The sequence below is a fragment of the Ochotona curzoniae genome, unplaced genomic scaffold (genome assembly GCF_017591425.1).
Source record: "Ochotona curzoniae isolate NIBS_2020 unplaced genomic scaffold, NIBS_Ocur_1.0 contig_1274, whole genome shotgun sequence".
Classification (NCBI taxonomy): Eukaryota; Metazoa; Chordata; class Mammalia; order Lagomorpha; family Ochotonidae; genus Ochotona; species Ochotona curzoniae.
Genome location: NW_024465023.1, coordinates 17,084,975 through 17,108,691, shown reverse-complemented (window position 1 = coordinate 17,108,691; position 23,717 = coordinate 17,084,975). Strand labels below are relative to the sequence as shown.

General features: G+C 35.0%; 1 protein-coding gene across 1 annotated transcript in view; it reads left to right on the top strand.

Moving 5' to 3' along the window:
- The window catches only part of CFAP47 (cilia and flagella associated protein 47), a 203,262-nt gene that overhangs the window by 163,831 nt on the left and 15,714 nt on the right, over positions 1–23,717 (top strand). Inside the window, exons 59-63 of the mRNA XM_041003124.1 lie at positions 3,640–3,738; positions 11,724–11,883; positions 13,686–13,780; positions 17,578–17,730; positions 23,368–23,539. Coding sequence (XP_040859058.1) covers positions 3,640–3,738; positions 11,724–11,883; positions 13,686–13,780; positions 17,578–17,730; positions 23,368–23,539 — 679 coding nt within the window. The remainder of the gene's footprint in view (positions 1–3,639; positions 3,739–11,723; positions 11,884–13,685; positions 13,781–17,577; positions 17,731–23,367; positions 23,540–23,717) is intronic.

Here is a 23,717-nt window from a genome sequence, read left to right as displayed (position 1 = left end):
TTCGATGAGGACAGTCCTGTAGTATTTTGTATAAGTTGACTGCAGGCTCAAGAAGTCAGCAGATTAGAGTGGAAGAGCTTTGGACATAGTCATAAACACAGAGAAGCAGTCAGGGCTGAGCAACAGGAGAACATTTGTTGATTCTGGACTGGTAAGGTTAAGATAAAAGAAACATGAATGTGGGTAATTTAGTACACAGTAAATGAGCTTTGGGATTAAATTTCTGTCTACTGAGGAAAGGAGACATAGTAAGAAATTTGAAGAGGGAAATGGTGGTTTGTAATAACTGTTAGAGGGAAAGGAAGATGGGGCTGACAATACTGAGGTGTCTAAATTAATGTGTTTTGTTGGATTGGAAATCATAAGTTTAGATAGCGATCCAAAAATATTGTGAAGTTTGTACCAACCTTAAGGTTCAGATTTTTGATGTGGAAGATCATGAGTTAGAGTCATGAATCTTTTCAGCGAAAGAAATTTTTAGAGGCAGGCAATAACTTCATAACTACGAGAAAGAAAAACACAGACCTCTAATATTTCAGTGGGCACTCTCTTAGTTTCTCTAACTCTCTCGCTCATTATTCTTTGTGAAAAGGACTCCTCTTCCTTTTTCTTGCCCAAGAGGTCTCCCTCTTTGTCATATTCTCCTCTGTCTCTCTTTTGTGGACTCTGTATTTTCCTAGGCATCATCTACATACCATTTTGTGTTTTTGTTGCTCGGTAGCTAAGCTTCGTAGCTGGTCCTGAACCGTTGAAGGCCTACAGGGAAACAGGACTGATGAGAATGAAATAATTACCATGTATGCAAAATATCATGATTAGAAAAAGTAACACACTAATATCCTCTCATTTAAATAAGGTGAAGTTACTTGATACCATGATAAGAATGTGCAATCTCTTGTTATCTCTCAATCTCTTGTTATCTCTCAATCTCTTGTTATCTCTCCAAAGAAAATGATGCAAATATTCCTGGAGATGTTAGCAATTTCAGAGGATCCTGTCAGAGAAGGCAACAGCAACACTCTTAGTACCAAGAAGTCAGTTGCTTGTGTGAAAGATATCACAACATTTCAGATTTTACATTCCTTCTCTTCCTCCTCCATTTTCTCTTCCTCCTTCATTCTTGTTCCTCTTCTCCTCCTCCTTTTCCTTCTCCCTTCTTTTTCTTGTTCTTCCCCTTCTTCATCTTCTTCGCCCCCATCTCTATCTTTCCTTCCATTATCTGCTTTCTCTCTCCCCTCCTTTATCCCTGCACCAACTAAGACTAGCATGGTTACTCCCGCTACAGGATATCACAACAACTTGTGCATACTTGTGTTTAAAGATTTGCCAGAAGTTTCTCTTTATTTTACCTGTATGTTTGTTGAATCTTGGTGTATAAGGTGTGCATGTTAGTCACTTTTACAGGAAAAATTAAAAAAAAAAAAACAAAGCAAGCTTTTAAAGCTTATCTGCTGAATGATTGGAACACTAACAGAATGTTAGCATTCTGGTGATTTGGGGAGAGCACACAGCAGAAATAAAGTGTCAAAGAGCTTTTGAAACAAGGAACATTATTTTTGGAAGCAGTAATTTTTTTTAAGGAGATAACCAATGTATCAGCAAGAGAAAAAATATTACAGAATTGGCCAATCCACCAATTTAATGAGTTTATAAATGCAGTTTTCTTGGAAAAATAGTAAAATCCGATTGTATCTGTACATCTTACATGTACTTAACCTATTTAAAAATGTTTCACTATATTTATGAAATGCATGTTCTTTATCTCACTACAACAGGTATTTCACTGGTCTTTGGGCCCTGTTCAACTATCAACAATTGTTAACTCTTGAGTATTTCCTTGGCCTGCAGAGCCTGTTCTGCTTGCCTGCCTACTAAAGACTAGAGGTGTTATTGAGTTAATTTTCTGTCCATTTATAGATACAGTTCCTGTGTCCCTGGGCAGTATACCTTTGAGATGTATATTATCCACTGGTTCTGAGAGTTCCCCAGCTGCCTTGAGCCTCACACGTTCACAGTACTAATTGTTTGATAATACAACAGGCACTGAATTCCTTCCTTTTTGCCCCACTTCCTTCTGCATTCCAAAATATGCTTCCTGATAGCACTCAGCAAATAATAGCTTTTGAAGAAACTTCAAGTTAGACAGGAATTCTCTGAAAGAGGCATTGTATCTGTCTTCAAAGTGGGAAAAAATGGAAGAATAGAGAGGCTTGGCAGTTTGCTCGTGATCACATAGCTGTTAAATGCAGGAGCTGAATTTAAAAAATAAAAATCCAAGTCCAGAAAGCCAGTTCCCTGAATCACTTTGCACATGGCTTCTCACATAACAGACAAAACTATTTCTCACTAACTGTTCATTGAGGTATATGCAGAATACATCCAGGAAGTTGTTCAGCTGAAGAAATCGTGCCACTAAACACAGGAGAGATTCACAACCTATTTCTTTGACTATCCTAAATTCTACTCATATATTATTGGAAGGAGCCAAAAAACCTTGTAGCTGAAATGTGTCACACCCTTCCCAAACCATTCAGCCCATTAACACTTTGCTGTGATATCCTTACCTGCAATATCGCATGACACAGGGATAGTCTAAGTCCTTCTTGTTACACTGCAGTCTTTTCTAAGAAACCTTTAGGAGAACTTTCTTTCAGTTATAAGTATTGGCAAGAACTGATGTCTTTGCTGAACATTCTTCAGAAACTAATGTCACCTCATTTTTCTCCTGCACAATAACTGACAGAAAAACACTTTGGCTTATCCAGTAAAGGTGACATATCTCAGCCATAACTGTAGGTTAAAATTTTGTTACAATTTTCTCAAAAAATATTTCTAATTAATCTCCTTTCGCATTATACGCTTTTGTTATATTCTGAAACTTGAGTTTTATAGTCAGATAAATTAGTATCAAATATATTGTCGCTTTATAATTTATTTAGATTATTAGCTTCAGTTTACCCATCACAAAAAGCTTCTTTTTTCCCATAGGAAACTCTACTTGCTCACAAGTACTTTCAATATTTTCACATAAGGCATAGATATTTAAATATTTGGAACTTCTTTCACATGATTCTTGATCAGTAACTCCCAAAATTCAATAAGCAATCCAAATCTACACTCATTTATTTTCCTTGGCTGTAAGGCCTTATGGTCACAAGCTATTCCAATGCAAATTATCAGAAGACTGTTATTTATCAAAAACATGAATCTTGTCTCAAAACATTTTTTAAATAACATACCTCCATTAAAATTTTCAGCACATTTCTTTCAATTTGTGCATGTTGATTTTGGGGGGGAATATACACATGCAACATTACCTCTATATTTTATTGTCAACAGAATTTTATTTTTAGAAAAAGCTGTATGTCAAGAATAATCCATTTTTAAATGATGATTTCAAATAGGCTTTCAACAAAATCACAAAGATTTTTTAGTTGATATTTAATACTTTTAATGTTATAAAACTTAATAATAAATATGTTCTTCAGAAATAGTTTAAATTTCATTTCAAAATAGACATTAAAAATATTTATCAGAGAAGCTTCCAATTATAAGCACTTTCATTCTGTTTCCATCTGCACTGCTATTTTTCTTCTGGAATGCAATAATAAAGTTCAATAACTTTTGTTTTTTAATTAGGTCAGGAAGATTCTAGGCAACTTGTTGCTGATCAATGCTGGGACAGTTTCATGCATGAAACATCTGCCTTCCACATTAGTACTATGAATCGTGTACATGGTAAAAGATTTTTATTTTATAGTATATTATTGTATATTCCTTTGTATTTCAGAAATGATGCATATTTTTTCAAATAAATATTCAATGAAATTATAGTTTAGAAAAAATTTAGTTAGAAGTAAAGAATTATATAATATGCATGCTTGCTTATTAAATATTTCATTTTTGAAATTTTGAATGATTGAATAGTATGTTTCCTAATACATGTGTGTCTTAGTCAAGAAAATTTTTAAATATTATAAACAAGTAGTGTGATAAAATATTCATACTTATGAAAAAATAGCATATCTTTGCAAAGCCAAATATTACTTGCAAATGTATTACAAGGTACACATATTTTCTGTTACATATTAATCATGCCATTTGAGTATTGATGAGTATGAAACAAATCTTAGAAAGGGTGAAATTGTGAGGTCAGTATTGTGATGTAGCATGTATAGCTGCTGCCTAAGATGCTGGCATCAGCTTGGCTCAGCTCTGGCCATTGTGGCCACTTGGGGAATGAACTATCAGATGAAAGATCTTTGTATCTCTCCTCTCTGTAAATATGCCTTTCAAGAAAAAAAGGGGTGGGGTGGTTGGCTCAATTCACTGTGCCTTAATACCAGTTCTTTTTCTCTTCTTATTTGAAGTAAAATTCCTAGAAAGAGATTAAGCAAAAAGAAAGTGGTTTTTGGGGCCCGGCAGCGTGGCCTAGTGGCTAAAGTCCTCATCTTGAACACGCCAGGATCCCATATGGGCACCAGTTCTAATCCTGGCAGCTCCACTCCCCATCCAACTCCCTGCTTGTGACCTGGGAAAGCAGTCGAGGATGGCCCAAAGCTTTGGGATCCTGCACCCATGTGGGAGACCTGGAGGAAGTTCCTGGGTCCTGGCTCTGGATCGGCGCAGCACCGGCCATTGAGCTCACTTGGGAAGTGAATCACTGGACAGATCTTCTCTGTCTCTCCTCCTCTCTGTATATCTGACTTTGTAATATAAAAAAAATAAATAAATCTTTTTTAAAAATGGTGGGGTTTTTTTTTGCTTTTTTTTTTTAATTTGAGAGGCAGATTTGCCGAGATGAGAGACAAAGAGGGCAAGTTGTTTAACTGCTGGCTCATTGTCCAGATGGCCATAATGGCCAGAGCTGAGCCAGGAGCATCTTCTGGGTCTGCTATGTGGGCACGCAGGGTCCCAAGGACTCGGGCCGTCCTCCACTGCTTCCACAGAAGAGATAACTGTAAAAAGACCATTAGAACAGGCCATGAACAGAGATCTGGATGGGAAGTAGAACAGCTGGGACACCAACTCACTCCCATATAGGATGCTGGTCACTTGAAGGTGGAAGATTAGTCTGTTGAGCCATAGCACTGATCCAAGCATGAAATCAAGTGTACCCAAAAAGAGCACCAAGAAAGGAATAATAGGGGAAGGTTAGAGTGATAGTAGAGATGTGACAGCATTAGTATATTTGTGGTATTTTGGGAGATGTAATGTAACTTTGTAAACTTAACATTTTAATTTTAATTTTTGGCATCTGTAAACTAAAATATGTTCTAAACCAGGCATTGTGTTTTATCTGATACATTCTTAAAAAGAGAAAAAAATCACCAAAGTTCTTGTATGATGTATACAAACATTAAATTTCTCATGACATTTAGTTTTCATTGAAAAAAATACAATATCAATCTCCAATTCTAAAGTTAATTAAAATATTGTATCACCTCAAATCTGTTTTTTGGTTTAAAATTAAAAATTCTAGAAAACATAAAGCATATAAGAAGAGTTTAAAATGAAAATCATTATGATCTGTCAAATATAACTGGAACTCTCTTATATGTCAAAAATTCAGTTATTTCTAAAGTAAAGTTTTTACTGACATCTAGATGTGTATTTAACTCTGAAAGTAAGATCTAATAAATATGATTTCTGATAATTCTATGAATAGATAAGGAAATAAGTACACATATGGAACTGCCTACTGTCACCATCTCTATGGTAAAAATGTAACCGTATGGAGAGTTTAGATTTATATTTTTCTGTTGTCTCAGGAAAGAGAAATGAATTCATTTCTGAAAATATTCTTTCAGAATTTCCCTGTTTTGATAGGGCATAGCTGTGTGTTTTTGCCACTTTTTATTCTTATATTCTGTGAGTTATAGTGGATGGAGGTAGGAAAGATATTATCTCTATTCTAAATTTCAGCTTTCAGATCATTCTTTCTCTCACATAAAAACTTCTCAGTTTGATCTTTCTGCCATTCAACAAAATAGCTCAAGTTGCAGCACTGCATTTGTTAAAAACCCTTGCTGACTTCGATATCTCCATAAGTGACCTTTTCCATAACTGACCTGCTTTCTCTCAATTACCTTATTCTTCAACCAACATTAGCCATGCCAGTGTTTATAGTCCAGACACATTTCCAATAGCTTTAATCTCTCTATCTCAGTTTTAAGAATTCCATTCTCTTACTGCCACCTCCTGTCTTTCACATGAATTCTCTATAGGACTGTATTTCTGGTAATTTCTCTTAACCTTATCCTGCTCATGGTTTTACTTTACCACATCACTTCTCTGGTCCATAGCATATATTCTCACCTTCATTCCTTTTCTAACTATTCCTTCCTCAGTCTTGACACATGGCATGTTAAGGAACTGCAAATTTTTGCAATATTCTTGCAGAATTTCAGGAAAAAGTCTGAGTTGAATAAATAATTTAGTTGAAATCAGAGGCCTGATTGAATGCAGTAAGCTAAAGACTTTATTGAATGAATTTGAGAATGGAAGCCAGGTAACCGAGTCGGTGAAGGTGAGCACTGATCAACAGCATCTGCAGAATGTGAACAACAGATAAAACATAAGCTTCTAAAACCTAAACAGAGACTCCCTAAGAAGGAGCAATGAACTATTACTTGTATTGTCAGATTTCCAGAGGGAAAGGAGAGAGTAGTTCTGAAAAACTACTCAAAGAAATCATGTCTGAAAACTTGTTGTTGAATTTGATGAAATATATAACCCTTCAATTTCAAGAGACTGAGTAAACTCCACTCAGTTTAAAATGAAAGTGATCCACGGCAATACATACATCATCATTAATTTCTGAAAACTAACAAACAGTGCTAGAAGGCAAGCAAAGGGAAACAGCACATTGCTCATGGAGAAGCCCTGACGCAAATGGCAGGATATTTCTCAGTTGAAACCATGGAGCCCAGAAAGAAGTGGCATACATTTTCAAGTGCTGAAAAGAAGTTAAGTATAAACTGTGTCCAGACACTATAGCCTTTAAGAAGGAAGGAAAAATGTACAGACTCTTAGGTAAAGGAGGAGAAAGTCACTTTACTACAGGCAAACTAGTCTCTGAAGTATGGGCTGAAGAATGTTTTCTAAACAAATAGAAAATAATACAATAAGAAAGATGGGAACTTTAGACAGGAAAGAACATTAGCATGAGTAAAAATAAGAACTAATGTAGTAGACCTTACTGCTTCTCTGGTCCCTTATGTAATATTTGATGACTGAAATGAAAATTATAACACTGATATGATGATATAGATAGAGAGATAAAATTCAACAATTATATGTAGAATGTAAAGAGTATAACATAATTTAAATGGAAGTAAAATGCATTGACTGTATTTTCTCGTTTTCTGTCTTCCCTCTGGAATCTGAGGTCATGCTGATTTGAGAGGACTTTTCCCCTTCTAGGATTAGCCCATTCCCAGAGACCTAAGGACTCATCTGTAAGAGCACCTTTCATCTGCAAACCAGCCAGTACACTTGGGGGAGGATAGCTTGCAGGTACCCCTGCTCAGCAGATCCTAAATTAGTTGCCTGCCTTTCCCATATCAAAAGGATTAACACTGGGACATCAACATATGATTCCATTACTTAGGATGGTTAAATACATCCAGGGACAAAGTGGTAGAAAATCAGATAATCCTGTTATCTGGACTTCTAAGATATGGGAGATAACCTTAAAATAATTTCCAACTAACATCCAATCTAACTGCAGATGGCATTCAACTTTCACAAAACTAAGGCATACTTACTCCCTCAGTTTCTCTTTCTATCCAAATATATGTAAACACACACACATATAGATAGCTATACTTCTTAACCTTCCTCACCAAGCACACTCTCATGCTTATAATTTCCTCTGAAAATTTCTTTCCTACCTACTAGTTCCTGCAATTTACATTCTGAATTAGTCCTTTAACACTTCTAAGTTAAGAGAAAAACAGCTTTTTAAAGAACATACTATGAATTGGAAATTGTCTTCAAGAACTCAGTGATTAGTGATATTTAATGGTGTGTTTCTGATAGCATAAAGCATGCCCGTATCTCCAGATAATTGACAGGCATGCTTATTTAATTATATTGGCAGCTGAGTGCGGTTTTACGTTTTTAAATAAAGCTTTCCTTCCTGTTAAGTCAGATGACCAATCTTCCACCCAACTGAACTCGGGTTCCAATCATATAGATTTGTAATTATGATTTATGGCGTAAAGCAAATGGGTTTTGTAGCTCTCCCCGAATGTCTGAATACCTATTCTTAAGAAAAAAAACCTATAACCTGGAATTTAACTCTTTATGCTAATGGAATGTTTCTATGAAGGTGAAAAATGAATCCATTAAATAATTTGTAACTGTCTCGCTTTGTAAAATGAAACACGGGGAAGAGTACAATTTCTTTCTTCTGTCATTTTATGCAATTTCTTGCATCCAGAAATACGGGTAAATATGGTGACAAAGAAAGTACAAACACTTAAGAGGTTACAAAATGCCAGACCTTTACAAGAGGTTATTAGTAGATGGAGTCACTAGTTTGGTTGAGAGAAAAGGAGATAAACTGGTAAATTGTGTTTGATAAACTTTTGATGGACTAGTATTTTTTTAGCGAAATTTGCTACGGTGTTAGTTCCTAGAGTGAATTGAAATCTAATGCCTACTAATGAAATCCAACACTTCTTCCCCTTTTCTCATCTGATAATCTTCCTGTCTATCTCATTAAGAATTTAGAGTCAAAATAGATTCATATTGGTTCTACCATTGCATTAGAAACCTGATTTTATTTAAGTCCATTTACCTCGCCTTTTCCTCAGTTACATTGGAAATGTTGTCTGTGCACTTCAGGCCAGCCCTCCTCTACTCAGTCTTTCACCCATTCAACTTTGTGGATCTTTCTAGTTCTCTTCTGTGTCTTCTATAATAAACACTTAATGGATTATTCCAATTAGCATATGCATGCTGTAATAGCTCCTAATGTTAAAAGATAAACCTCTCTTTATCCATTATGCTATCAGTTACCATCCCAGTTTTCTGATTCTTCTTGATAGGGAACAAATTGAAAAGCTGTCTGTACTTATCGCCCTCACTTGTTTATACCACTATCGTTTGAACCTGGGATAATCCAACTTCATACTCTGTTCTGCTGATTCTGCTCTTTTGTTTCATCAGTAAGCAGACTCTGCCAGTAATAATGATCTGTATTCAACTCATCTTGCTTACTGCATGAACTCTGTTGACACAGTTGATGTCTCACTGTTTTGGAAACAGTTGACCCTCAAGACTCAATTCCCCCCTGATTCTTCTATTTCTGTATTAAGCCCTGCTCTTTAGAGATTAGGCTCAGTCCTCTCTCCTTCTAGTAACTGTCCACATTCCGTCTGATAGGACCTCATTGGGTCACAAGTAAGAGCTCCACTTCTAAACTGATAGCCCCAGCCTGGACATCTTCTCTAAATCCAGGCTCACACCAATATCTATTATCTCTCAATAGCCCTCCTTTACATTTCTATGCTGCTTCTCAAACTTCCTTTGGCACTCTGCTCAGGTGATACCACTTGTCAGAGAAGACTTCCAGGAACACCTGATATTAGTATCTGGGTCATTCTCTACCCCCTCATTGTTTCACTTAACACCATATATATTAGTATCTGATTTAGCTCTTCTATTCTCATCACCTTCTGGAATCCATTGCTCGGGCAAGCAGGAGATTTGTTTTCTTCACTATTTTGTTTTCAGACTTATTATAATGCATAAATAGCTTCTAAAAGATCCTGTGAAAGAAAAAATGATAGTATAAGATAAAAGAATACTATAGAAAATTGATTTATCTGGATATAGCTTTGCCATAACAAAATTTGGGTGCCTATGAATATGTAAGCTTTCCTTTTAATAAGAGAAAAAAATTGTGTAGAAATTTAAGTAATTTTCTCAGCTTCCTAGAGCTTAACTTTTTTCAGATTCCCAGAGCTAGTGAATTATAGAACAGAGCTTTAAAGTTGTATAGAGGAAAAGTCATGGTGATGGATCAGTAAGATATAATGGTTTTATCCATAGTAACAAACATACTCAATGACATCTCATAATTTTTTGCCAGGAACTTTAACTGAATTTTTCTTTTAAAAATATTTATTCATTTATTTGATGGACAAATTATGCAGAGAGAGAGACGGACACACACATAAATACACACACACAATGAGAGAGCTATTTTATCTGTTGGCTTACTCTATAGTTACAGCCATGGATGAGTCAGACCAGGGTCTTCTACATGGATGGCACAAGTCCAAGCACTGGTAATCTTCCACTACCTTCCAAGGATCATTAGTAGGGACCTGGATCACAAGTGCAGCTGCTGGGACGTGAATGGTTTTCATATGGCATTTTAACCCACTGCACCTCAACACTGGACCCATTAATTGAAATTAAAAGTAGATACTTTATAAGAAAAATATTCAGTTTCTTAACATTAATTTTATAATCTTGGCCATTTTTTTTCAATTTGTAAAGAAAAAAATATATACTAGGATATTGGGGTGAGAAAGGAGCATTCAGGCAGTCTATTACAGAGATGGGCATTATGACCAATGCTGCTGTTTGGCACTCCAGCATCCTGTATCCAAGTGCCTGATTTGAGTCCTGGATATTTTGCTTCTGACAGCTCCCTGCTAATGTACTTGAGAAGGTATCAGCTGATGCTCCTAGGATTTTGCTCCTTGCCACCCATATGGAAGACACAGATGGAGTTCTCAGTTTCTGGTCACGTGCCTTGAGTATTTGTGAAACCAGAGGATGGAAGATTCTCTCTCTCTCTCTCTCTCCCTCTCTCCCTCTCAAATAAATAAATAAATATTGGTTTAAAAGACATTCCAAGCATTCATGCAGACCTAGTGGCTATACCCTCTCCTCGAATGTGCCGGGATCCCATATGGTGCCAGGTTCATGTCCGTGTCCTGGCTGCTCCACTTCCCATCCAGCTCCCTGCTTGTGACCTGTGAAAGCAGTGGAGGACCACCCAAAGCCATGGGACCCTGCACCCACATGGGAGACCCAGAAGAAGACTCCTGGCTCCTTGCTTTGGATTGGCTCAGCTCCTACCATTGTGGCCACTTGGGGTGTGAACAACCAGCAGATAGATCTTTCTCTCTGTATCTTCTTCCCTCTCCATATGTGCCTTTCCAATAAGAAAAAATAAATCTTTAAAAAAAAAAAAAAAGAACACTGGGAAACATTTTCGATTTGTCTTCTGTTTTTCACAGTTGGGAATAGATGCTCCTTCCTTTCACACGTAACTGGTTTTGGCTTTTTCGTGGATGAATCAATCAATGAGCACTGTTCTGCCAGTACCAAGCAGGAACCTGGATCTATTATGGTCTAAAACACAATAAACAAGGAATTAAAGAACAAAAATTGCTATTTTTTCTCCCCTATAATATGTGATAAGATGTGGAAAGACTCATGGGTTTTATGGTTCTTTCATTGCTCTGAGAAGCACCAGTTATTACTCAAAAATATTTCTTTAGTCTCTCCAGTCTCCTCCAGAGAAACTTCTTACCTCCGGATAAAACACAGCTTACAATGTAATTTAGCATAATGTATTATTTTTTCTCAAAAGCAATTTTGAACACTTGATGATCAGTAATTAGGTGATTATTTTCTGCTGTTAAAACTAATTCTGTGTTACATTACATTTTAAACTATTTTTGCATGTTTTACAGGAATATCTCTGCCTCCTAGAGGAACCATAGATATCCCAGTGTTTTTTGTACCTAAAACTATGAAATTATACAAAACAATGATCATTATTCAAATGATGAGAGCTAATAAAGAAAATTGGCACATAGACAATTTTGATGAATTGGATGAAGACACCAAAAGGTAATGTTAAAGACAATGAAGGAGAATGATCTCATTTTTGACTGGCACTGTTGTAATTTCTTTTACAAAAGGAGTAGGCTCGTGATTTTATACTCTAAAAAATTACTGGATTTCCTATGTTCAGAGGAGTCAAACTTATTTGGCACATGGATATGTATTTATGTAATTACTAATTCAAGTCTCTGAGTGACAAGAAATTGTATCCAGAATATCTTTATCAATATGTTGGTCAAAGACATAGAAAGGGACTCTTGTTTAGAAAAAAGAAAGCGACTACCAAAACAAATGTTCAGCATCAGGAGAACATCCTAGAATAACTTGTTTGGGCAAAGACTTGTGAATTGAGTGCTCGCTAGTGATGACGCTGTGCCAGATGGATGTGGCATCCTTCTGAGAAATTGCCAGGACTAGGGACTATTGTTCTACTGCCAGAATGCAGGTAATTTGCACTCTTTCAGCCTACCTGTAGTTTTTTCAAACTTCAATAATGGTGCAGAAACTAAACGTGTCTAGTTTGTTAAAATATTTTTGAGACCCAATGCAAAATGAGGATGAGATTACCCCTCTTCAAAATTTACTAAGAATTCCAAGATATTTATGGTGTTGTATGAAATAAGCACAGAGCCCTTCTAACTGTAGGGTCTTGCATGATTCCTCATGGCACAGGCACAACAAGCTCTGTTTGCACTGTGTTGTATTTTACTAAAAAAACACAATCTTCTACAATAATAGAAAAAATTTTAAATTTATTTTATTTTTATTTGAAAGGCAGAGAGACAGAGGGAAGAAACAGAGAAAGAGATCTTCCATCTACGGGTTTATTTCACAAATGCCCATAGTGATCAGTGCTGAACCAGTCCAAAGCCAGGAGCCAGGACTGCTATGGGCCTCTCATGTGGGTTCAGGAGCCCGAGGACTTGAGCCATCCTCTGATGATTTCGCAGACCATAAGCAAGATGCCAGACTGGAGGTGAAGCAGCTGGGACATTAACTGGTGCTTATATAGGATGCTGGCACTGCAACCAGAACTGCCCGTTACACTATGGCATCAGCCCCAAACAGAAATATCTTATAGGACTTATACTCCTGGTATTTTGTGATGGATTCAGACTAAAGCTTCCAAAAATATAATTCAAAGAATTTTGTTTGTTTTGCACTGTGCCTGTCCTGTTTGGAATATAATCTATGAAGACTGTCATTAATCCCAGTTTAGTCATACCAAAAAATACCAATAGAAATATTTTGGGGGCCAGGAGTGATAACCTCTTGGCTAAATCCCCACCTTGCATACGCCAGGATCTCATATGGGTGCCCACTCATGTCCCAGCCTGATCCACTTCCTATCCAGGCCTGGAAAGGCAATAGAGAATGACCCAAAGCTTTGGGATGCTCCTGGCTCCTGGCTTCAGATAGGCTCAGCTCTGGCCTTTGTGGCCACTTGGGGAGTGAACCAGCGGATGGAAGACATTTTTGTCTTTCCTTCTCTTTGTAAATCTGCCTTTCCAATAAAAATAAATAAAACTCAGAAAGAAAAATATTTTAAAATAGGGGGGGAATTCTTATATTTTAACCTACAACTTCTGATGATTTTCTTATAGCTTTCTTTGTGATGATTTTGCAAGGTTTCCTTTGACATGTTAAATCAACATTTTCAAAAAACATTATGTCATTTTCTCTCTGCTAAAATTTAAATAACTAAATTATATTACTAACACATTACTGGATTAATAAGTAATGAACTATTTAAGGCTAATATTTAAAGCACCTTTTTATCCATTCTTCTTATTTTAATTTCTCTTTAGAAATTTGGTAATACGTAGTGAAGACATTCCAGATATACATTGGGTGTACCCTATTATCGGACTCCCACAGGCACCATTCCCAAAAGGCCCTCAAGGTAGGTATATTCTAATATCAGAAAATCCCAACAGTCCAATGGACTTTAAGCATCTTCTAATCCTATTTCTTTTTTGCCTGGATATGAACTTTGAATTCCAGTTAAAATAAGTAGTGCAGTGACCATCACTGCTTTAGAGAGTATTGCGACATAAACATAATCCCAGTAACTTTTCCACAAAACCCAGCTATTTCCTATGATGTTCCTTTTGGTGAACTCAGATACCAACTCACTTGAAATGAAATTAACTTCAGACATCTTTACCCATCGAGCTCTGCATAGATCTGCAAGATCTACATGATTCCAACGTCCTTTGTTTTGAGTTCACATTTAATCATATTTCAGCTTTTGTATAATCCTGTTTCATCTAAGAATTGTCATGTGAGTTTGCTAATTCATCTATTTAACTGTCCTAGACTTAAAATTTTTATGATATTCCTGCACAATCAGTTAGAAGATACCTAATTTTCCATGGATATTTACTTGCTACTCTGAGTTAAACACAACAGAACTGCCTGCCTTTAAATGACTTTGTTTTTCTCAATTTCTCCATATGCTCCAGACTTCTCTCATGTTTCTGTGTATTCTCTTCCCTCAAACACTCTTCTCTTTTTCTGTAGTTGACTTTTCCCAATGTCTTTCCAGAATTAGCCTAACAAATGAATTCCCTCTTAGACAACTATACAGTGAAAGTTAGTGTTCCAACCCCTACCAAACTCCAGCTATAGCAAATGGGCATCTATTTTGGTTCTCTCCTTTGAGCCAAAGATTTGAGTTAAAACAAGCCTGGAAACTGTGCTTATTCTTTTTCCTTCCCATGAAAATCTTTGCAAATAGAAAGGATTAGACTTCCATTGAAATAAAGTTCGTCACTACATTCAGAAAGAGGGTAAACTACTAAGTTTTGTTTGTAAATAAATTATTTCTCTAGATACCTTAGTTATAATAGAAAGCCAAAAGTACATATTTCCTTACATAATTTAATATTAACTAGAGTAAATATCCAAATACACAGCTGTATCTTTGACAAAATTCATTATTTTACTTGAAGTATTTTTTACTCTTGAATTTAAAAATCTGCGCATGCATAAATATTTCAAATATACTAAAATGTCTTCAAAATGTTTCACAGCATGTGAAAAAATTTCTTTTCTTCCTTCTAGAAGGTAGTTGATTTTATACTTTTCATAGAACCAAACTGTTTAAAGTTTCTAATATGCTGTTATTCTATCAAAGTGATGTAATGAAGCCTAGACACTACTCTGTTGGAGTTCTAGTAGATAGAATGTTGCAGTGCCTTTTGCACACACAATTTTGTTTTTTTTTTCTCTTAGTAAAAGTTTAAAACAGACTTTCCCAATCTAAAATAAAGTCTTAGGTAACCTTAAAACATAAGTTTCTTACATGTTTTTCTTCAAAGAAAGTGAAGATAGTTCCAGAGTATATCCCTTTGAGTCTCTTCCTTAGTAGTTACTTGATTTTTAAGTTAAATGTGAGTTTGGTGAATTACCTCTGTGAAATTAGCATATTCCAGTAGTAATATTCAGTATCTTGAGATGGACTGGTGTTGGTTATTAAATAATTTTGCCCCTAATATAAAATCTGTGCTTATAATTATTTTCCCTATAATGTCCTTGAGAAGCAAGGGGTATAGTTTTATGAATATATATTATTTACTTTCTGTGCAGTCTGTATTTTTTTTTATTTAATAGCTCATCAGACAGAATGTACTCTTTTCCTCACTCAGCTGTATCATTGTCAAAGTTTATTATTTCATTCCTTTTTCTTGTCTCTGTCACTCAGATTATTCTCAAGCCCAGGATACTTTTGTTATTTTATAAGCCACTTTTTCTCTTTGTGAATCCCTGTTTATTACTGTCCAATGAGGCAGATAATTGGAAAAGGACTCTACTTGTCACAAAAGACAGTGGAATGTAAATCCATTGTGATTGAGTGATACTTGCATTGCCAAGGCAATAAGTTCCCAAGAATTTATAAGACAAACCCGATGATATAGTAATTATAATTTTGATCACTCTAATTTCTAATGTAATGCTTTGAGGCTGAAGCTAATTGTAACAGGAAAAGTTTGTACATTTCGCTCAGCCATTCAGCCTTTTTATTTTATATCTAACTCTGTGCTTTTATTCTACATGTAGCATATTCTTTCTAAAATATTAAACAAAAGTAAATTTTATAATAAATTAACTCAATCATATTTTATACTGCAAGTATGATGTGCATTGTGAAAACACTTATCTAAAGACCTCACCTAATTTTATACTTTATGGGAATATATTATTAATGCATATATATAGTATATGGATTGCTTGATGCATTTCAGAAGCCTTTTAAAATATTATGATTCCTCTTTTTCTTTACACTCAATTTACAGCTTATCTGCTCTTAACTTGATAAAACTTAAAACAACTGATGTTGCCCTTTCCTTTGGAAAAGACAGGTGTTGCGATGTAATGGTTTCGCTACCACTTGGAATGCTTGCATCCCATACCTTAGTTTCCAGTTCAAGTATCACCTCCACTTCTGTTTTAATACAGCTTTAAGGCAGCAAATTATAGCTCAAGTACTCGTAGCCATCCATAAGGAGACCCTCGTGGGGTTCCTAGCTCTTGACTACAGACTGGCCTAATCCTACCTACTATATCTAGGATTTGAGGAGTGAATCACAAAATGAAATGTATCTTTGTCTCTTTTTCTGTTGTTCTGCTGTTCAAAGTAATAATATAAAATATAAATAAATGATATATTTAAAAGAAATAATCTTATTTATGTGAATTGCAGTACATATGACCTCATAGTAGTGTGGATGGAATGTCAAAGGAATACATTAATATTCTTTCTTTATTATATAATTAATAATTTTAAACAGAAACAGTATTTTAATGTTTCGGAAGATGACTGATGGCTTCACACACTTGACATAGAAACATAATTAAAATGAGTATAAATGTTTAATGCTGTATATTATTAATACTTGATTTCATCTTAATTTCAGATGATTCATTGCAATTGTATTTTTACCTATGGAAAGGTGTATTTTTAAATTTAGAGATAGTTAAATATCAATTTTAAATGTTTTAACTAAATATCTTAAACAGCAATTTTAAGATGTATGCAAATACATAATCAAATAGAATATATTTTAAAACAATTTTACAGAATAAGGCACAAAGTTTATTTATTTATTTAGAAGATTGTTTTTGCTTGAAAATCAGAGTTACAGAGAGACACTACTAGACACTAGACTGCTAGACACAAAGCGAAAGAGGAAGAGATATCATCCATTGGCTTTCTCGTTCCGCAAAAAGCTGAAATGGCCAGAGTAGAGTTGGTCTGAAGCCAGGAGCCAGGAGCTTCTTCCAGGTCTTCCATGTGGATATAGAGGCCCAAAGCCTTGGGCCATTCTCTACAACTTTCTCAGGCCATTAGCAGAATTTATTTTTCAAAAAGTATTCAAAGGCATTTATTATAATAGTAGAGCTTGATATCACCACATCGAATAGAAAGATTTTATAAGGTAGGAATTACCACTTCAGTTACTGATATAATCATCAGTATTTAAATCAATTTCTATATGCTAATAAAATCTTTTCTAATGTAATGTTTGTCCTATAGATTTATCTTTCCACATGCTTTTTTAAGATATTCATTAATATCCGTGTTTGCTTCAAAATGTAAATCTTTATAGGTATTGAATATTAAGGCCAGGTGCAATGGCAAATCAACATATGCCAAAGGAATTAGTCAAATTAACTGAAAAAATTTTTGTCTTGCAGCTGTCATAAAATGTCAGTCCAAGAAACAGGTGGAACACGCTGTAGAAGTTACACTGACTGGTCATTTTTTTGGACCAGATCCTACCCCAGAGTTGACGGAATTTTCAGTGATTCCAAAAAAACAGCCATATAACTTTTGTGGAGATTGCCATGGTAAGAAAACCACGGATGTTAAGAAAAATCAAAATAAAAAGAAACTCAGTTTCCTGGAATTGCAAACTGCAGATTGCTCTGTTAGAGGAAGATCTCTCTTTTCATTTCCAGTAGGGTATTCAAGTTGGTGCTTAACAAGTACTTGGTTGTTATTTTTATTTTCACATAGTGATTAACTACAAAAATGACAGTTATGTTATTGGTGTTATAAGACATAGATTTTGGTGCTGTCAACAGTCAGAAGAGGTACACTAACAGTTGTCTTCTCTTCCTTTCAAAGGAAGGAAATCCTTTTCCTGATATAAAGAATATGATGGAAGTCATTGCTAGGTTTGAATTTAGGAATATAACCCTGAGTCTTTTTTGTCTGTTTACTTACTTAAAGCAAAAGTAAAGTATCATAGACATAATACTCAGATAAAAATTGTATTGTAAGCTTTATTGCATATGTTTATATTATATACCAAGTTTTTATGTAAAATCACTATCTCATTTTTTTATAAATTAAAACAATTTAAAATATGTTACAGTTTAAGCATCCCAATCCAAAAATTCAATCATTCAAATGCTTCAAAATCTTAAACTTTTCAAGTGCCAACATGATGTCTCAAGTAGAAAATCTTACATCTGACCTATTGTAATATAGTCACACATCAAAATATAGGCATTCTGAAAATACTTTATATGAAACATAAATGAATTTTGTGTTTAGACTTAAGTCTCATCCCCAAGATCCCTGATGATAAAAGTGAAAATATTATGAAATCCAATAAAGATACAAATCCAAAACACTTCTGGTTCTAAGCACTAGTCATCAGGGAAACACAATTCCAAACCACAGTGTTGCAGCACCTCACGCCTGTCAGCATAGTTATTAAAAAAAAAAAAGTATTGGCAAGACTGTGCAGAAATTTATGGAGAATGTAAATTGGTGTATCTGCTATGGAAGACCGTATGAAGGCTCCTTTGAAAATAAATACCCCAAATTCCAATTTTGGGTAGTTATCCAATACAGTTGAAATCATGATCTCACAGAAACATCCTTTACTCCAATGTTCACCGCAGCATTAGTCACAATAGTCAAGGTATGGGAACCATCATTTAGATTGATGGGTATTTAACCCATTAACAGTAGAATGGATAAAGAAAATACGGCATATAGATGAAAAGGAGCAATATTTAGCAATCAAGAATATGGTATTTCCATTATAGGTGACAACCTGGTGAACCTGGATATTATAATAATTGAAATAAGTCAAATCACAGAAAGATTGATATTATAAAATACTGTTTAAGTTATGAATTTTAAATAATCAAACTCATAGAAGCAGAGTTTGATAGTGATTTCCAGGGACTTTAGGCACTGGGATGATTTTGTTCAAGGGCTATAAGATTTTAATCATGTGATAAATAAGTTGTGGGATCTGTTGGCTATCACTGTGTCTAAGGTTAACAATGTTGCATTGTGCAATTGAATATTTATTAAGAAGGTAGATATGTAACACTAAGTATAAAGTAAGATAAAATGCTTGTATATAGAAACCATATTTTTAAAGATTTATGTATTTTATTGGAATGGCAGATTTACACAGAGAGAGAGAGAGGGAGAGAGAGAGCATACATGTGCCAGAGACCTTCAATCTGCTGGTCCACTCCTAAATAGACAGAATTGAGCTGATCTGAAACCAGGAGCTAGGAACTTCTTCTGGGTCTCCCATGTGGGTTCAGATTCCCAAGGCTTTGGGCCAACCTCTGCTGGTTTCTCAGCTCACAGGTAGGGAACTGGGTGGGAAGTGGAGAGCTGAGACGTGAACCCAGTGTCCATATAGGATGCTGAGTGCTTTAACATTGAGGATTAATATGTTGAGCCATAACATTAGCCCCACTCTTCCTGAATACTCCCCCTATGGCAAGTCATGATGAAAATATATTGAAGCTGAGATTTTTTCCTATATATTTTCCCTTCTTTTGTGGAAATAGGCATCTCTGTGACAACTTGATATATAGGAGGTAAGAATCTCAAGATTCTCTTCCCATCAACCTCTACCAAATCTGTTTCTTGAGACCAAGAGAATTACCAAACCTTATAAAATGAAAAGACAAAGACCTCTCTGCTGTTGCCACTTTGATTCATCACACACTTTTGAGTTAACTAGGATTTATGCAATTTATATTTAGTCTTTCAGCAACAGCGTAGCAAGAATATTTGCTACTAGATATTGTACCCAGCTCCAGAAATGACAAAAATTTAACAAGACACGGGGGTTCAAAATAATACACCTGTACTATTTTAATCAAGGCATTATTCTACTTGGATATTTCTATACTTGGATTTTGAGACTATGCTTTACAATGCTACTTCTATAAGATAAATCTAGACAGGACTGAAAATTGTGGTTTTTTTTCCTAAGTAACTTTAGGTTCACATGCTTGTTATAGGTTTCTGGGGATCACTTCGGGGACTTTGTTTGCGTGACTTTTGACCTGGAAGTGGTTTATGTTATAACTGCCTATCAGTTCATGCCTCTTTTATTTCTTAAGTGTTTTCCTAAAAGTTATTTTTTTATTGATCTGTTATCTTCATCATGTCTGATTTGCTGATTGTGATGTCACACTGATCTCAGTTCCCTCAGTTCCCACTAAGCAAGTCATCTTACTTTTTTTTTTTTTTTTTGCATGGTGTAAACTGTCATGTAGTATTTTGTCTTTCATCACAAACAATCCAGATAAATCTGTCATTGGGCTTCCTGGATCCCTGTTTGCTTCCCACTTTCAATCTGTTTTCTCTGAATAATTCACTCTATCAAAGCTCTTAATCTACAGCTCTTAGTAGAATTATCTTGAAAAGATTGTCAGCCTTTTGCAGTATTACTAATATAATGGTCAGATTTGTGTTCTGAGTTTACTCTACATGGTAATAGATTTCACATCTGGCCTTATTAATATAGCATCTCTGGCTGTTCCTTTTGCATCTGTGTCTTTGTTTTCTCCTATTTGACCAATATCTAAATATTTGAGTGACGCAATATTTCTATGCAGACCTAGTGGCCCATACACTTTCAATGATGCTAATGACACTTCTTTGGCAATCCAGTCTTGTGACAAGTCTCTAGTCCAAGATTGTGAAGCCCAAAGTCGTGTGGCTTGGATTCCTCCATTTAGTATAAGAACTCTCACTTAAATTAAGGCCTTCAAATGAATTGTTTCTGTATGAATACAGAAATTGAAATAAAAATAAATAAATAAAAGAAATAATAAGAGAAACTGTTTTAAAAGTGTATTTAGGTGTCAGATGTGGAAAAAAATCATCTTCACCATAATCATGAATGAGGGCCTAGTTAGAAAATTTAGTTAAAGTAAGCACAATAATCATTATATCAAAAGATAGAAAACAGTCTATTCTGAGCAGATAAGAACTTCATTGTATGTAAAAGCTACTTTATTACTTGCCCAAATACACCTTATTTTGTTCACTATAGAAGTCATTTCTTCTTTTTCTTGTGTATTAAATATCCAATTTTCTGGCTGTAGATATTCTAAATACCCTGTATTTTAACTTTTACATTAGGATTAAAATAATTTATGCACATTTATATGGTATTACATTATTCTACATTTGTATATGTATTTATTTTTGCCAAAAATATATACTTTCACATGTTTTCATATTGCTTTTGGGCATCCTTCCATTTCCATTTGAACTCTTCATTAGTATTACTTAATATAAAGCAGGTCTAACAGTTATAGTTCAAGATTTTTTTTGTGTGTGTGGTCTCAGAAAGTCTTTGCCTCTTTCTAATTTTAAAGATCAGTTTTGCCAAATATAGTTCTTTGGTTGTCATTTTTTTTGACCCTTTAAATATTTTATCCCATTTTCATTAAACTGCTAAATTTCTGCTGGGACATCATCGTTTTATGGAAGCCCACTTAGGTGATGATTCAATTTTCTCTTTATATTTCAAAACTCTGTATTTCCTTTTGGTTCTTGACAGTTTAACTCTGTGTCTTAGTGTAGGCTCGGTGTCCTGTCCTACAGACAAGCGTGTAGCAGCTTCTTTGGGAGCAGACCATACAATCAGACCTAGGACAAAGTTGGATTATGCTTTACCCTCTCTGTTCCCCATGTGACAACTCCTGAATTAAGTGGCTTTCTCTTAGCACTGAAAAGTGTGTGCTGAATTCTGGAACTTTTCAAAAAGTAGTTTCATGTGTTAGTGTTTCTGGAATTGGTGATGGAATGAGAGTTTAAAGTTCCTATTCACCAAATCTACAGAAAGAAGGCAATACCACCAGTTAGAGAAAATCTATGTAAGGGTTCACTCCTCAAGTGGCCACAGTGGCCAGAATTGAGCCAATTTGAGGCCAGGAGTTTCTTCCAGGTCTCCCACATGGGTGCAGGATCCCAAGACTTTGGGCTATCCTTAACTGCTTTCCCAGGGCACGAGCAGAGAGCTGGATAGGAAGTGGAGCAGCCAGGATTAGACCTGACTCCCATGCAAGGCAAGCATTTAGCTACTGTTTACCATTTTGTTGACAACACCTCCTCTAGAGGGTCCCAGGGAAGATTAGACTTTGCCTCCAATAATGAATTTGCTACAGTAGTTCCAATTTCTATTGATTTTTATCTGTAACATTGTAATATACACAACTACATTCTTAAAAATTGATGAGTGGGTTAGGGGACATTTGGCCTAGTGGTTAAGATGCCAGTTAGGTTTGTATTGGAGTACCTTGGTTTGACATACACTTCATTCTCCTGACCCCTCCTTCCTGATAATTGCAGATCATGGGTTGTAGTGGCAATGATTCAATTGATTGGGTTCCTGCCAGCCTTGTGGGAGACCTGGATTGTATTTCTGTCTCCCAATTTTGCCTCAGTCCATCTCTGGCCAATGGTCACAACCATTTTGAAAATAAATCAGCATGTGGAAGCTCTGTTGTCAAATTAGTGGATGATTTTTAAAACTTAGGAGCTGTGTTTAGCATAAAGATTGGTTTTGGCAAATGATGAACTTGTAATTGTACAAATCTTGCATAATTTTTAACCACACAATCTACATAAAATACCTAAATAGATTTTCTTCAAATTCAAAATATACCAAAAGATGTATTGCTTACTTGGTAATATGACTTCACAAGTTAATTGTAGACATCATCATATCAGTTTTAGAACACAAAGAAGACTAACCATTTATTAAAATTATGTTAAATATGATTGTCCCATTTTCCCTTAGGAGCTTATAGTAATATATTTTGTTGTAAAAGAAAAAATATATGTGTATATATATTGAAAAATATGCTTAGTTTCCTAATCCTTTTCTTCTCTCTGAATATGTTGACTGCATTTTGTACCTAATGGGCTTTAGTATGAATGGAATTACTTGTTTGGTAGCTATAAATCTCTACAAGGCATTGATGCTCCTGAAACTAACAGTAGCTTCTCAATCTCTAATTCAATTCTGACACCACCATTCCAACGAAAGTTTCTATAATAAGCTAAAAAAATAGATGCAGTTTTCAACTACAACCAGATATATGCATTCCCTCATCCATCCCCTAAAAATGCATTATGAATAGCATAATCCTTAATTTCACAGTCAGTTAAATTGAAGCAAGTTTTCATTTTGATTTTCCTAGAAATACCTCAAATACGCGAATTTGAGTATGAAATTCTATATGACTCTGAAATGATGAAGTGTAACTTGACATCCTGTCTGTCTTTACAACTGATCAAGAAATCTTACAGTATCAAGAATGAAACAATATCATTATTCTTTGCTGTGAAATTTGCTCCAAAGAGACCGTTGAGGTAAACATATTTTCCTTTCTCTATTCTCTAAGAATTTTATGGTTCATTTGAATTAAATAAATGTTGCTTTTTATTCCCATATTTCATTATTTTGATACTACTTGTTTGATATTGCAGATAACAATCTTTGAAGCTAGATTAGTTCTAGATATTAAACTATGAAAAGTATCCTGATGAG